Source organism: Exophiala oligosperma, assembly GCF_000835515.1.
Source record: "Exophiala oligosperma strain CBS 72588 unplaced genomic scaffold supercont1.5, whole genome shotgun sequence".
NCBI lineage: Eukaryota > Fungi > Ascomycota > Eurotiomycetes > Chaetothyriales > Herpotrichiellaceae > Exophiala > Exophiala oligosperma.
This window is the reverse complement of record NW_015622822.1, coordinates 2,364,244-2,378,064: the sequence shown is the minus strand read 5'-3', so window position 1 is coordinate 2,378,064 and position 13,821 is coordinate 2,364,244. Positions and strand designations below refer to the sequence as shown.

Sequence of the window (13,821 nt, the reverse complement as noted above, 5' to 3'; positions counted from 1 at the left end):
ACGTGGAACATAGCCAACTGAAAGTTAGGATGTGCAAAAGGTCGATTGTGCGTGTCTAGGGGTGATGGATCTTGAAGGGTGAGGTTTGATGCCGCGTACTCTGGATCGGCTTCCTGGCTTTTCTGGTTTTTCTAGTTTCTGTTATCACCGACTATTACAACACTACTGATGCCCGCGGAGTCGACCATTCATTCCAGCAGAATTTTGTGAACGAATTGGCCCATTTTAGTGACGTTTCTTGCTTGGTAATTACAAAGTCAACTTATATAAACTTGTTATCTACGCAGGTAGAAAGTAATGATGATGCCCGGGCGGCTTTTTCCCATGATGAGGTTGCGAAGTGGATATTGGGTTTATCCGGCAGTTTCGTCCGAGGTTCTGACTTATTTGATCAGCACGAATACGAGAGAGTGCAGACTACGAGTATTGCTTTACTCCTTGGGTACTCCTGAAGTACGGAGAGCCTTGGGTACAGTACCTAAACGGAGGGTTGGTTGATAGGTACTCTATTATCTGCGTCTTACCTCCCCCTAGGTTACCTTCCTTAACTTCTACGGTGGGGTGCTTAAGGTAGTTGGTTCCTGAGTCAAGCACACTATCATCACCAGTTCGCGGGGTAATCTTGAACTGCATCTACTAATAAGTATTTACTCCGTTTTAGGGCTTTTTCGGGCAGGCGCCAAATATCCGGGCGCTCTTCTCGGCACCCCGGGTCTTCCTCGTGTTCATACGAGTACGAGTACGCGAGTATGTAAGGTCATCGTTAATTAGGTACTCAAAATGTGTAGTAATAAACGTCACCACTGCCTAGGTATCGATTCGAATGTCGATCCATCTTTCTCCGCAAAAAAGGGTCTTGTTGACTGTCGACGAGCTTTGTCGACTTCTCTCCTCTGCAGCCGAGGGACATCAGGTTGGCGCCTACGAATATCCGTACTCTCTGCCCACTCACCATCTAACCCCGCATGGACATTTCTTGCGAGGCTGACTCGGGTCTCATTACTAAGATACCAACGAACCTTTCTGACTCGATAGGCTCGAGAACATGCCGTTGCAATCCTACCTGTGCATAAGGAGGGCCGTCTTCTCGCCGACTGGTTAGATGACGATTGTCCCCCCTCGGAACGCCTCCGTTGCTGGTGAATTGCCGCTCCCAAATGTGATGTTCAGGCATCCTGCCGATACATCTACCTCCCTTACCTTGGCTGGTTGGTTTATTAAGGTCGACCCTACCCGCACCTTCCTGTGACAACGACTTCGTCACCAACCTTGACTTCATCAAGAATTGAACGCAGCCCTCAATTTTTTTTTTTCGTTTTCAAGCTGATTCGAGCGTGCTCATCACAATCATCTTACCCCTCCTCTCTAGTCCCACCACTGCAGGAATCATGGCTTCCGTTCAAGTACCTTCGCGTCACAAAGCTGTCGTGTATGACAACCCTGGCAGCATCTCGACCAAGGTCGAGGAAATCGAAACCCCCAAGCCCGGCGTCGGCGAGGTTCTGGTAAACCTGACGCACTCTGGCGTTTGTCACAGTGACATGGGTGTCATGAACAACTCGTGGCAATGGCTACCGGCACCTACACAAAAGGGCCAAGTTGGTGGTCATGAGGGAGTTGGAACCGTTGCTGCCTTTGGTCCAGGCACCGAGAACTCCGGACTGAAGCTTGGCGACCGTGTAGGTATCAAATGGATCGCCGCTGCTTGCGGCAACTGCCAACCTTGCCTTGTCGGCGCCGATGCCATGTGCACCACGGCAAAGATCAGCGGGTACTATACTCCTGGCACATTCCAGCAGTATGCTCTCGCTCCAGCCCACTATGTCACACCTATCCCGGATGGTGTACCTAGTGACATGGCGGCTCCGATGCTCTGCGGTGGTAAGTTTGGCCTACCTACGTTCCGACCCGACCACAACTAAGCAATCACAACAATGGTACAGGTGTCACTGTCTACAGCGCCCTTTGCAAATCCGGCGCTCGACCTGGAGACTGGGTCGTTATTCCAGGAGCTGGTGGCGGCTTGGGACATATGGCGCTCCAGATTGGCGCTAGAGGAATGGGCTTCCGCATGATTGGTATCGACATGGGCGAGAAAGAGCAGCTCGCCAAGGAGTGCGGTGCCGAGGTCTTCATTGATCTCGGGAAGTACTCGCGAGACGATGAAGGAACGGCAAAACTCGTCGAGGATGTCAAGGCTGTGACGGGAGGCGTTGGTGCCGCAGCTGTGGTGGTGTGCACTGCCAGCAACGCGGCTTATGCTCAAGGCTTGAGCTTCCTCAGATATCGAGGAACTCTTGTTTGTGTAGGCGTGCCCGAGGGCAAAATGGTGCCGATCGCAACGGCAGACCCTGCAACCCTACTTGCTGCGGAGAAACGCATCGTTGGCAGTGCGGTTGGCAATCGAAAGGACGCCATCGACACACTGGAAATGGCATCTAGGTAAGACAATTGCCGGACTTGCGTAAGATCCTGTCACTGACCAATATAGGGGAATCGTCAAGACTCACTTCGAGGTGCAACCGATGGATAAATTGACCGAAGTTTTTGAGCGGATGGAGAAAGGCAAACTACAGGGAAGAGTAGTTCTTGACCTGAGCGGGTAGATGAGAAATATGTATTGTGGTACTCCGTAGTATAGAGCAAGGTGAAGTGAGGTCCTCACAAGCCTTCCTATAGGAGATTTGAGACCAACAAATACATCTCATGAAATCCAATTTCTCCTCTCTTTGTCAGCTGCATATCCGTAAATTGCCTTGGGCGCCGGACGAGGCTGAGTTTGGAGATGGCGCCAACACCACGAATGGTTGATCCGCTGCGCTGTAGAGAATACGAGCACGTTAAATTCCCGCCATAACTGGCTGTCAATGAACGTTGGTGCTGGTCTCACCAGGTTCAGTTGCTACAGAAGTTCGATCTGAAGCAGAGAAGGCTGACTACAGGTGTTGGTCTAGTGGCCTGTGCAACTGCAACCGCAGCTGTTCACCTACCCCGTACTTTAGAATGACAATATGAATCCCAACCATTCATACAACTACTCACAGTCATCTCCAGGCCCGCCACAACCTCCCTGGCAAGCTCCTCCTCGCAAGTCTGGATGGGCAGATCCGAGACTCCAGCCTCAAGCGCCTTTATCGCCACAAAATCCGAACTTCCACGCCTTCGGTCCTCCTCTCCCTCCGCCGCCTGACCCCGGCCAGCACCCGCCGACGCACTTCGAGACGTCTTCCTGGGGTGTCCCCTACTATCAATCGACAGTATCGCAAAGTCAAGAATCAAGACCACCGCTGCCACCCCGTCCACCGAGCGCAACTGGCCGCATAAGTCCGCAGCCTGGACATGCTCCGGCGTTCGGAACCCAACAGCAGCCTCCCATACAAGCTCAAGCGCAGGCAGCATCACACCAATATGGGACATCATGGGGCGATCCATACCAGTCAGGACAGCCAGCCCAGGACTCTACGCTGTCTGCAGCCGCTCCGGTCCCTCCGCCTCCTCCACCACGTCCAGCGGCATATCAAGCCGAGATAGAGTCCTACCACAATCGAGTCAATACTCCCCATAATGAATACTCCCACAAGCCTCCTACACATCATTATGAACCCCAGCAGCAGAACACATGGAATACACCAAATGTCCCTGCGCCTGTGCCGTCTTACTATCCATCTGCACCGGCACCACATCAGGTTGCAGGGGCCCATGATGGATATCTGGTGTCCCCCATAGAAGCAAGCAATGGTCAATGGAATCATCAAGCGAGGCCTAATCCAGCCCCGGTAGCTGGCAGTAACCAGATCTCCCAACCGCAAGTGTTGGGTTTTGGGGGGCCTTCAGATTGGGAACACTATGAACCTGGAGTCCCCCCGGAACAGACGCCCACCAGTCCTCATCACCCTCAAGTTGGAGGTCCATCCCAATATCATGCCCCTGTCTCCCCGCCTACAGCATCTGCAGTACCTCCTACATCCCAGACACCAATGCCTGTGCCGTCTCCTACACCACCACCGGTGGAGATTGGTATTGCAAGCCCTGTGTCAGCAAGGCGAGGGTCACACCAACAATCGCCAAAGTATCAGGTGGAGTGGTCTCAACCATCAGAACACGATAGACCTTCATCTGCGAGCGGCCATCGTGTTACTGTCTCTGGACGTTCTGATAGCTCGAATAGTTCTGGAAACATTGACAGTGTCATTCACGCATGGACAACGCCGTTGAGGGTCAAGTCTGGGATGGATCCATCTTCCCGGCCCGAATCGCGGAACTCTGCTGCTTCACCAGGACCTGGTAGAGACGAGCGTGTTGCTGATCCATACGCAGACCTGGCACCAGAGTTCAAAGCGTCATTGAAACGATATGCCACTATGTTACGGAAGGAGGCGGCTGCAGACTCTGATGAAGAGAAGTACGAGATTTTTGAAGCATTTGTGTCGAAAGAGCTGCGTCTGAGGAGCCTTCTATACGGCGTGGAACTCAGAAAAGCCACCAAAGATGTGACAAAGGCTGCTAATCCTGTTGACATTCAAGCGGCACTGCCCAAACCCATACAGGATCATACAAATCCTACTACGGCGACCGGTTCCGATATTTCTGCTCAGCCAGCAAAGACGGCGACAGCGGAAGGCATTGTCATGAAGCCACCACAGGTAAGTGAAGAACGCAAACAGTCTGTTTTTACGACAGCGATTGCCACTTCAAACCTTGCAGCGTCTTCTCCAGTTGCTTCAGGTGCTGGGGACGACGAAGCATACAGTCCTGGCGGTCGTCCCAAAGTTGGTAAAGCTGCTGTAGCACCTCCGCCTGTTAGTGCCTCCCATATCTCGGATAACAAGACCGGTGCCAGTGGCAATGCAGCTGAGGAGGAGGCTTATAGTCCTGGCGGTCGCCCTGTCATCACTGTCCCGTCGAACGGATCAGCAAAGCCTTCAGTCACCATACCGCCACCACAAGACCCAGAACGTCATCTCTATCCTACTGGATTGTTATCCCCAAGTATCAATGCGCCGATGGTCCTAGAAGACTATGCAATGGCACAGCCGCCCTCCCCTGGGGCCAATGCGCCCATTATGATAGAACCGGCGACATCTCATGCTTCACCTAGCCAACCTTCTATAGGACAAAGACCACCCGTTGCGCCTATCAAATTTGAACCTCCCCGTCCCGCGTACACCCCATTTCGATATAGTGCTGCTACACAGGACGCACCGACAAAGCCAACTCAGCCAGCGGATCAAGCATACTCAAGCTTGCGACACTCGATGGCAGAGTCTGGTCGACTTATGACTCAAGAGGCATCACTGAAGCCCCCAAGGCCTTCTTCGGCCACCGGCAGGAAAGAGCAAGACGAAGCTTTCATAGGTTTGATCCGGAATCAGAGCATGGCTGTCAGGCAGAAGACCCCTGGACCGCCCAATGCTCTCAGGCTGGGTGACAACGTAGTAAGGTCTGAAACTCCTGCGTCGATTCGCGTAGGAACTCCTCCCATAGCAAAGATGGAGGATCCTTTCAAGCGGGCCGTGGTGTCATTGCGAGCTTTACTACCCGAAGAAAATTTCGCCAAGCTCAGTGTGCATTCTAGTGTACAAGACCTGAAGACAAAGATCGAGGCCGTGCCTGATAAATTTACCTTCATCCACGAGACTGTCGTCAAATGGGACCGAACAAACCGCGAGGTGCGAAGACAACAAGATGCCGAGCGAAGGGCTCGGCAAGAAGAGTCAGAAGCGCACATTGATGCCCTATTCAACGACAATGAGATTGGCTATGCTGATATAGGGGATTTGGAGGCCGAGTTCAAACTTGCTGAAGCCGAGCGACGCTATCGCGAAAATCAAGAAGAGCTCGAGTCCTTTACAGCTCAGGTCTACACCCCCGTGACTGAAAGGCTTCGAAAAGAAATTCAAGAGTTGAGCCAGGCGTATGCGACAGCAATGGACCTCTTGGCTGGAAACAGTGAGCCGGCCAGTCAGTGTTTCAAAGCGCGAGGCGGGAAAGCAAAGATGGCCGAGGTTATGGCTTGTGTTCTCACTCTCTTCAACAAAATTGAGATTAGGCATCGCAAAATGGCCGAAGCAGACGTGGAACGGGAAAGACGACGCAAACACTTGGAGCTCACCGTTCTCTATACAAATAACGACAAAGACGGTATGAAGAAGCTGGAGCAAGAATTCGCCGCTGCAGAAAAGGCTCAAGTATTACACGAAGCTCGAGCCAAGGACGACAGAGCGAACAAGCTGATGGACGCATTCGATCGAGCCACCGTCCGCGGACTAGGAGACAACCAAACGTTCATTGATGATGTCCTCGTCAAGGTACAAAATCTCAAGCAGGAGATTGCTCCCGGTGGACAGGCGGTCAAAGAGAAGCTCTACGAACCATCTGGAGCTCGCGACACATTGTCATTGATCCAAGACGCCGTGGATCTTATCATGACTGACTCACGCAAACTACTGGCATTATCGAACGAAGCGGATGTGCTCTTGAACGACGCAGATTTTGGAGTTTCTGTTGCAGAGGCCAGCGTCAGCAACGCCGGAAAGGAAACATATGCGAGCCTCGAAAACGAAAAGGCCAAAGAAGATGGTAAGTTGGTGGAAGAAGTGAACAGTCGCATTGCCAGCGTGGTAAGAGGACCACAACATGCTCTCGACATCCTTCACGGAATGATTGATGAACTTGGGGATGACCCAGAGCATCAAGATCGGATCAAAAAGGCTCTAGAGGCAGCCAAGCAGCGCAACGCCCTGAACGACCCATCACGAACATGAGTTTGACTCCCCCACCCGGGGCAATTTAGCCATTTATATCCGTGTCTAACCTATCTATATACTGTCTACTATCTTGGAAAGACAACTTGCAGCATATATAATAACGAGCGATTTCACATGAATACAGTTCCTGGTACTAAGATCAGGCGAGCGTGGAAGTCACGGAAGAGATCTGAAAGTTGAGGCGCAGGCGGCTCTGGGCCGCACGTTATCATGATACAGTAAAATAGTGTTTTTGATGGTGCTGCATTTCCTGCTGCAAACCCTGCAGCCCGTTCAAGGATGTTCCTGGCAGACCTCGCGGAGAGGGGGGATTGTTTTCCGCCACGGCGTGGCGTAGTTGGACCATAATTCAGGTTTTGGCGACATGTTTCAAAACGTCATTCGAGCGATTCAGAGCCATGATTTGTCGAGACGAGCGAACCTCCACCATCCCAGAGAGTTTCGCATGACACGCTGCAAAATGCACGGAGTACGGGTACGAGTACGGAGGCATATGTACTGTACTGTACAGTTAATCCACCGAACTAAGACCAGGCTATGGTCGTACAGTCTGAGACACTGTGAGGGACTCGAATTTGAGAGAGCGTAGTAGGTCGCTACACTTAACGAGGCTTGTTTAGACGGTGGCAGAAGGTCTCAGGAGCCCCACGGGCGGCGCAAGTCAAAAGGCTGACGTCGACCTGGGTCCTCGACAGCCTCATCTCTTCAATTGACCTGAACAAAAAATTGATTCAGGCACTTTTCTGCTGCCATCGACGAATGACACACTGCGACGGGCTAACGGAACGTTCGTGACATGCATCTTTGTTGGACGGATCCTGATTGCCATCCACACGTGACGTCGTCAAGGCTCTTGATCCTGTTGAGAAGGGGAGGGAGGCATTAGTGTGAGGCATGAGTGACGAACACAACGAATGGGTCATGCAGGTTGTCAGAGACACGACCAAATAAGTCTTCGGCTAGGAGGGTGCTGTAGATCAGAGAAATGGACGAGAGATCGGGATATTCGTGAGACAGGTGGATTGGCGATTGAAGAGACCAGGGGCAAAAAAACCATTATTGGGGAGAAGCATGTCAGCCACAAGGGAACCAAGGAGGCGAAGATGCCAGGGTCGTTGGTGTTGTTGGACGATGGCCGGGGTATGAGTCTTTTGTTCGTACGGGGCTGAAATGACCCGTTCCTCTCCGGGCGCCTGTTGGACGGGATGAGGGCAGGTGGTGGCTTGTGAAGGACGAAACGCCACACGACCGACAGTTATGTTGAAAGTGTAGATGAAGTGACCCAAAAGAGAAGGGGGATTGACGAATTCGGCCGATCTAAATTCAGATGGCAAAAAACAACATCCAAGGGTCGAAGTGACGTACGAAAGCGCGCTATACGGAGCAATAACTTTGGGCGGTGATGAGAATCTGGATCGCGCTGGGCGCTAGTCAATGTGTACCAGCCACCGATGACACTGGATGAGGATCGAGAAAACGAGATGAGGGGGAAAGAATACGATGGTGATGAATATGATGAGCAGATGATGATGATGATGATGGCTACAGAGTACTAAACTAGACATACGGAGTCAAGCTTGGAGAGATACTGTTACGACAAGACTGTACTTGTAGAAGTGGAAATTCTGTAGGTGAGTATGTACAGTATAGAGCGATCTCAGATCTGGGGTACTGTACCTAGTAGGTAGGTACAATAGGTACTGTATGGACCACAGTTCGCTCTAAAACCATGCCTAACTTGGGCATCGGTGCCTGGGTTTGGCTACAGTAGAGTACATATACTAGGTACCTATTTAGTCGGAGTTGACAGCACGGAGGATATTGCAGTAGACTACAAATACACAATAATAACAATAATCCAAAGTCCGACAGATGCAGATGCCTGCGTATTGGGTCTTCCCGTCGTGCCCGTAACTGACGCCCGCAGCTTTCACTGTCTGAACCTGCAGCGGGCTCTGGGCCGATGCGAAGAGTGTGGTGATTGGCAGGGAAGGCGGCACGACAGCATCATAGCTGCTCCGTACTGCGTTATGGCGCCTAAAGTCATTGGATCGGTCACTAATTTACTAGGCAAGATGATCAGCCTAGGGGCCCTTTTTTTACACTGCCACAATTGATCCCCGTAAGCCTACCTTATTACTCGTACCTAACGCTAACGAATGCCCACACACGCCAGGTGCAGCTCCCCTCCCTACGCCCACCAAACATCATCGTCGCTGTCCCTCTTCTGCCATTTTCATCAGCACCACTCGCACGAAGAGCTACAGACCATCGTTGCTCTCCTCAATCGTCATCGGCACACCCAGAGGGAACCTCGCTTCGAGGAATTCTTTATTTTTCTGTTGACCTCTGCCGACAGCAATCGTTGAGCCCCAAAAAAGGCCATTCAAATCTTCTTCTTGTCATCGTGCTGTCATTATTGTCACTCCTCCCTTCCACGCGCCCGTTACGAGTACCACCAACGGAACTACCCAAAAACAGCCGGGCCCTGGTACGCCATCACTAGCCCACCAACCTCAAGCTGATCCCTGCCCGCTCACGCTGGGTCCTCCGCACATCCCAAACACTGGCTCACGGGCTACAGTGGCTGCAGGTGGCTCAAAAATCCTTCTGACGCCACTTTCTTTTTCCCTCTTTTCACATCCTCCCGTCCAACCCTACGAGTACGATTCTTGCGAGGCAACCAGGTGCCACTCGGGACGGAAAAGCAGAAAGAGGGTCACATCGAAACAAGAACAAGCTGGAACAGGAACCGACGGCGAGGAAGCTGTGGCTCGTTGCTGGCCTTTCGTCTCTTTCTGTCCCATCCACCCTCAAGCCTCTTCTGGCTGGTTTCTCAACAGCCGCAAGCCACTTGACAACAATAGACTCCACCGCAACCCATTATATCCACGCCAGGGCGCTGGGTCCTGGCCCAATCGATAGCCTGAGCCTTGCAATCGTCACCTCTTCACCCATCAATTCATCATCCCCATCCATCCATCGACTTTGTGCTTCACTGCCTAGGCTTGGAAGGGCTCGCCCTGTCTTGTCCACAATTGTACACTTGAAGAGAACGGACACTTTCTGCGGTTTAGAAAGCACCGTCACAGACCACCTCATACCACTCTTCTTCCGCTTCATCAACCGTCTACTTCAGCCTTCTCGCCAAACCAAGCTCTACGCCTCAGCGCCACAGTCCAATCCCAACTGGGTTGTTGTCAAGCTTTCTTCAACAAATCGCGCGTCATTTCAACGGGGACGCTTTTGACGGCTAACGGGTATCCTCACACTCCTCGCCTGGCCTGTCTCCGTCTATTCTTGCCTGCCCACCTCTAATCGACTCGAACCTCGCTTTTGACCACCCCCAAAACTATTTGCTGGCTTCGCTGCTGGCTGGTTTCGACTCTTCCTCCTCCTCTACCAACACTTACCTCGCCTTCCTCTCCTCGCGTGCGCACGACAATTGTGCTGCGACAACTTCGTCCGGAGAATCATTCTCTTTGTTGATCTATCCCCCACACCGGCCGACGTATATTCGGTCCAGCCTCATTCGCTACTTGCGCCAACCGCGAATATTCCTTACTCTCTGCCTACCTAGTCTCAGCCCACCTTCTCCTTGCATCCCTGCGTCAACACCTTCGTTAGCAAACATCGTATCGAAGCTGTGCTTTGGACACACAAGATTGCCCTCTCAAAAGCGTCATCAACCTTTGACCGTTGTTCGCTTCTACTGCGACTCAGCCTGCCTGTATTCGAACTGCGAATCTCCTCTACCAAATTCCGCCTCAGTCGCATAACATGCTGTGTATCGCCGCTCACTTCGATTCCAAGAGATAGGACTTCAAATACACATCAGTGCCGGCGCATCACCTCTGCAGTTGAGGTTCAGCAACAACTCTGAACCTGTTGCGTCGGGAAAGACATTGGCCAAGATAATCGTCGCTTGTCCACGATCTGCGCGCCTGGACACATGTCCGCACTAGGTACGCTGCCACATTACATGCAAATGCCCTTCCCGTGTCAGATCAGGATCTCCATTACCCCTCCGTGGTTCTCGTCCGTCGCGCACGCGGCCTTTTACCTGTTCTGTCTTCGCTGACGTTTTACCACCCAGACCGGAACGGCAATGTCGAGACAATTCCTGTTTATGGCCGAGTCCAACATTGATCCGCAAGTAGCCCAGGAGGGTTCATCGCCGGCCTCCCCTACTTTCATTAAACCTATTAGTCCTGCTCAACAACAAGTCAAGCTTAGAGCCAGTGGGCCCGAAGATTTTGAGGACTCGACACGATCTCTAAAGAGGCGCAAGCTCGACACTCCTCAGTTGACCGCAGCGGCCGCCTTCGCTGAAGCGAGGCAAAAACTCTCAAGATCGACATCTCCAGCTAGTACGGGCACCAGCCCGAACCCTTCACAACAGGCTTTCAGCGCCCTCATGGGCGCGAATTCCAATCTGACGAGCAAGGCTCTGCAGTCTACTACGGACAATGTCACTGATCCCACGACTACAGTCAGCGAACCTCTAGCCGAGGTTGCTGAAAGTATCCAGCAGGCTTCTGCGCTTGCTGTTGACCCCTCTGCAACTGGTAATGGTCATGCGGAGCAGACCAGCCCGACCAGCATGTCCAGTATAGGGACTCTCGAGAGCGTACCCGGTGTTTCGGGCATTACGACTACCGTCGGGAGCCCGTTACCGATCGAGCAAACAGTTGGACAGGTCGTGAATGCCATGGAAGCGGGCTCTACCTCGCCTGGCGATGGGTTCAAGGGCTCTTCGTACCCGACCCCTGGCTTGCAATTGCCGCCGAATGAAGGCGCTAGACGAGGGATGAGCTTGCCTCAATCCACCTCACGACCAGGTACAAGATCTCCCTCCAGCAAAAAACATAGATGCCCCTATTGTGCCACCGAGTTCACCCGTCACCACAATCTAAAGAGCCATCTGTTAACACATAGTCAAGAAAAGCCATATGTATGCTCCACTTGTCAGTCGAGATTCCGACGATTACATGATCTCAAAAGACATACCAAGTTACATACCGGCGAACGACCTCATATTTGCCCCAAGTGTGGTCGCAAATTTGCTCGGGGCGATGCTCTGGCACGCCATAACAAAGGCCCTGGAGGTTGTGCCGGCCGGAGAGCTAGCATGGGTAGTTATGGTGGAGATGACGACGCCGAAGGCGACGAGTCCATGGAAGGTGTAGTATATGGTGAACCTGAAGTCATAGATGATGAAGCGGGCAACGATAAGACTCCGCGAATTCGTCGTCAAGCTCCTTCAGGAGACGATGCTGTGGACGACGCGGAACCGACCTCGCGATTCCCCAGCACATATCCTCCTATCCAAGGTCGGCCCCCTGGGGGACTTGCGGGTGGCGGTTATCAACCTCGTGGCGCTTTCGGCCCGGCCGCGGCTGGGTCCGGGAACGCTGCTGTGCCGCCTGGTGTGCCGCCTCCATTTCCGCAAGTATCGGGGTCGTCCTCGGGATCAAGAGCCTCGATACCTAACGCTGTATACGCGCAAAACCCGATGACGGAGAGTCCGAAGCCTCTTTCGCCTGGACAGGTTCACAGAGCATCTTTGACGGGCTCGGCAGATAGTAGTTTGAACCGCAATCGGTCTCCTAGCACTACGAGTCACTATCCACCAGGATCATTTGGTCGAACCAGTGGTACGGGCTCGTCGCTTGGTCTGCCGTCCGGAGCCCCCCAACTACCTCCCCCGAATGTGGTCAACCCGGTGGATTCCAGGTATACCTTACCTAGTCAAGGTGGTCCGGCCCATCCGCCCACACAGCCTTCCGGGCCTCCCACACACATGAGCGGTAGTGGACCACTATCATCTCACAGCAATAGTCTCTCTTCTGGCCATGCACATTCAGCCCATGGCAGTGGAGAGACTGCCAACATGTTTGCCGACAAAGATAGAATCTGGGCATATGTGAACAGTCTTGAACAAAGGATGAATTCGATGCAACAGGAGATTGAGAGCCTGAAGCATCAAATTACCATTGCCACACAAGGAACACAACAGCACCAAAGAATGTGAAAGAAAAGGATGCATACAAACACAAAAATCTTCAGCAACAACGAGAACTCCGATATCAGACGACTTTCAGCAGCGACCACGAAGAAGTGCAAGAACAAGAATTAAGACGCCATGTCTCACACAGATGACACGAGATACGTGGAGCGTTGAGCCCAAAAAAGGGACCATCCCAAAATGCATTGACAGGAGCAATGAATTTTTTTTTCCTTTATTTCAATTCATGCGTATCGCACGACTATATTCATAGATACCCCATTGAGTTTTGATCTTTTTCCTTTCTCCATCATAAGGTCTTTGCGTTTTCGCTTAGCAGGGAAAACAGAGCACCGGGAGGCATGTTGGGTTGTACGAGTTCCAGGCGTTGGCCAAGGGAAAGAAGGGATGAAAAGATGATCTCACTGGAATGAGAGAGAGAGAGAGAGAGGAACTCCGGAGATGGCTTATCTTGTAAAACTTTTTTTTCGGAGGGATAGGGTTTTGATTTGGACTTGGTAGAGAGACTTGGTCGTTACGTCAGGGTGGATTGGAAGGGTAATGAATGACTATATCGAGAAACTCCATCGTCCGTGTGTGTGAGGGAGAGAGAGAGTGTGTGTGTGTGCGTGTGTGCGTGTGTGTGTATATGTACCAATACGATTCAAAAGCTTTGATATCGACATTCTAGATTTCTGGACGGTTGATCATCAGGGTTCGGTCCTTTGCCAAGTATTCAGAGTGCAACTTCCAGGCTGCATCTGGAGACTTGCCAGCGTCCTGACTAGGGTATCTACTCGACCATTAAATACCTCTCGGTGCCTTTGTTTCATGAAACCCCTGGGGAATCGTTCCGCCCACGCCGGGTCCCTGTTTCCTTCAATACCAGGCGGCACACGGGGGCAAGTGTAGATATGGAAATATACCTACCTACACTTCCGTGTCTGTCATTCCAAGAGAGATTGATCCGACTCTCTCTCTCTCTCTCTCTCTCTCTCTCCCTCTCTCTCTCTCTCCCTCTCTCTCTCTCTCCCTCTCTCTCTCTCT

The 13,821-nt window shown here is 52.1% G+C and overlaps 2 protein-coding genes across 3 annotated transcripts; both read left to right on the top strand.

Annotated features, from left to right (window-relative positions):
* The first annotated feature begins 2,866 nt into the window (after positions 1–2,866).
* Positions 2,867–8,474, top strand: PV06_06179 (uncharacterized protein). The gene has a single exon (XM_016407263.1). It carries the CDS (start codon positions 3,012–3,014, stop codon positions 6,762–6,764), a length of 3,753 nt encoding a protein of 1,250 aa, XP_016262867.1. The 5' UTR covers positions 2,867–3,011; the 3' UTR covers positions 6,765–8,474.
* A 788-nt stretch (positions 8,475–9,262) lies between these two features.
* On the top strand, positions 9,263–13,465 carry PV06_06178. Of its 2 annotated transcripts, XM_016407262.1 has the most exons (3): positions 9,263–10,732; positions 10,864–11,608; positions 11,711–13,465. In XM_016407262.1, the coding sequence occupies exons 2-3, from the start codon at positions 10,876–10,878 to the stop codon at positions 12,799–12,801; spliced, it is 1,824 nt and encodes a 607-aa protein (XP_016262866.1). In that variant the 5' UTR covers positions 9,263–10,732; positions 10,864–10,875; the 3' UTR covers positions 12,802–13,465. The 2 variants fall into 2 exon arrangements, with proteins under 2 accessions (XP_016262866.1, XP_016262865.1); XM_016407261.1 differs by having other exon boundaries at positions 10,864–13,465.
* The last annotated feature ends 356 nt before the right edge of the window (positions 13,466–13,821 follow it).

Coding starts and splice junctions, on each gene's coding strand:
- PV06_06178 (XM_016407261.1), top strand. CDS start 10,876: ATGTCGAGACAATTCCTGTTTATGGCCGAGTCCAACATTGATCCGCAA.
- PV06_06179 (XM_016407263.1), top strand. CDS start 3,012: ATGAATCCCAACCATTCATACAACTACTCACAGTCATCTCCAGGCCCG.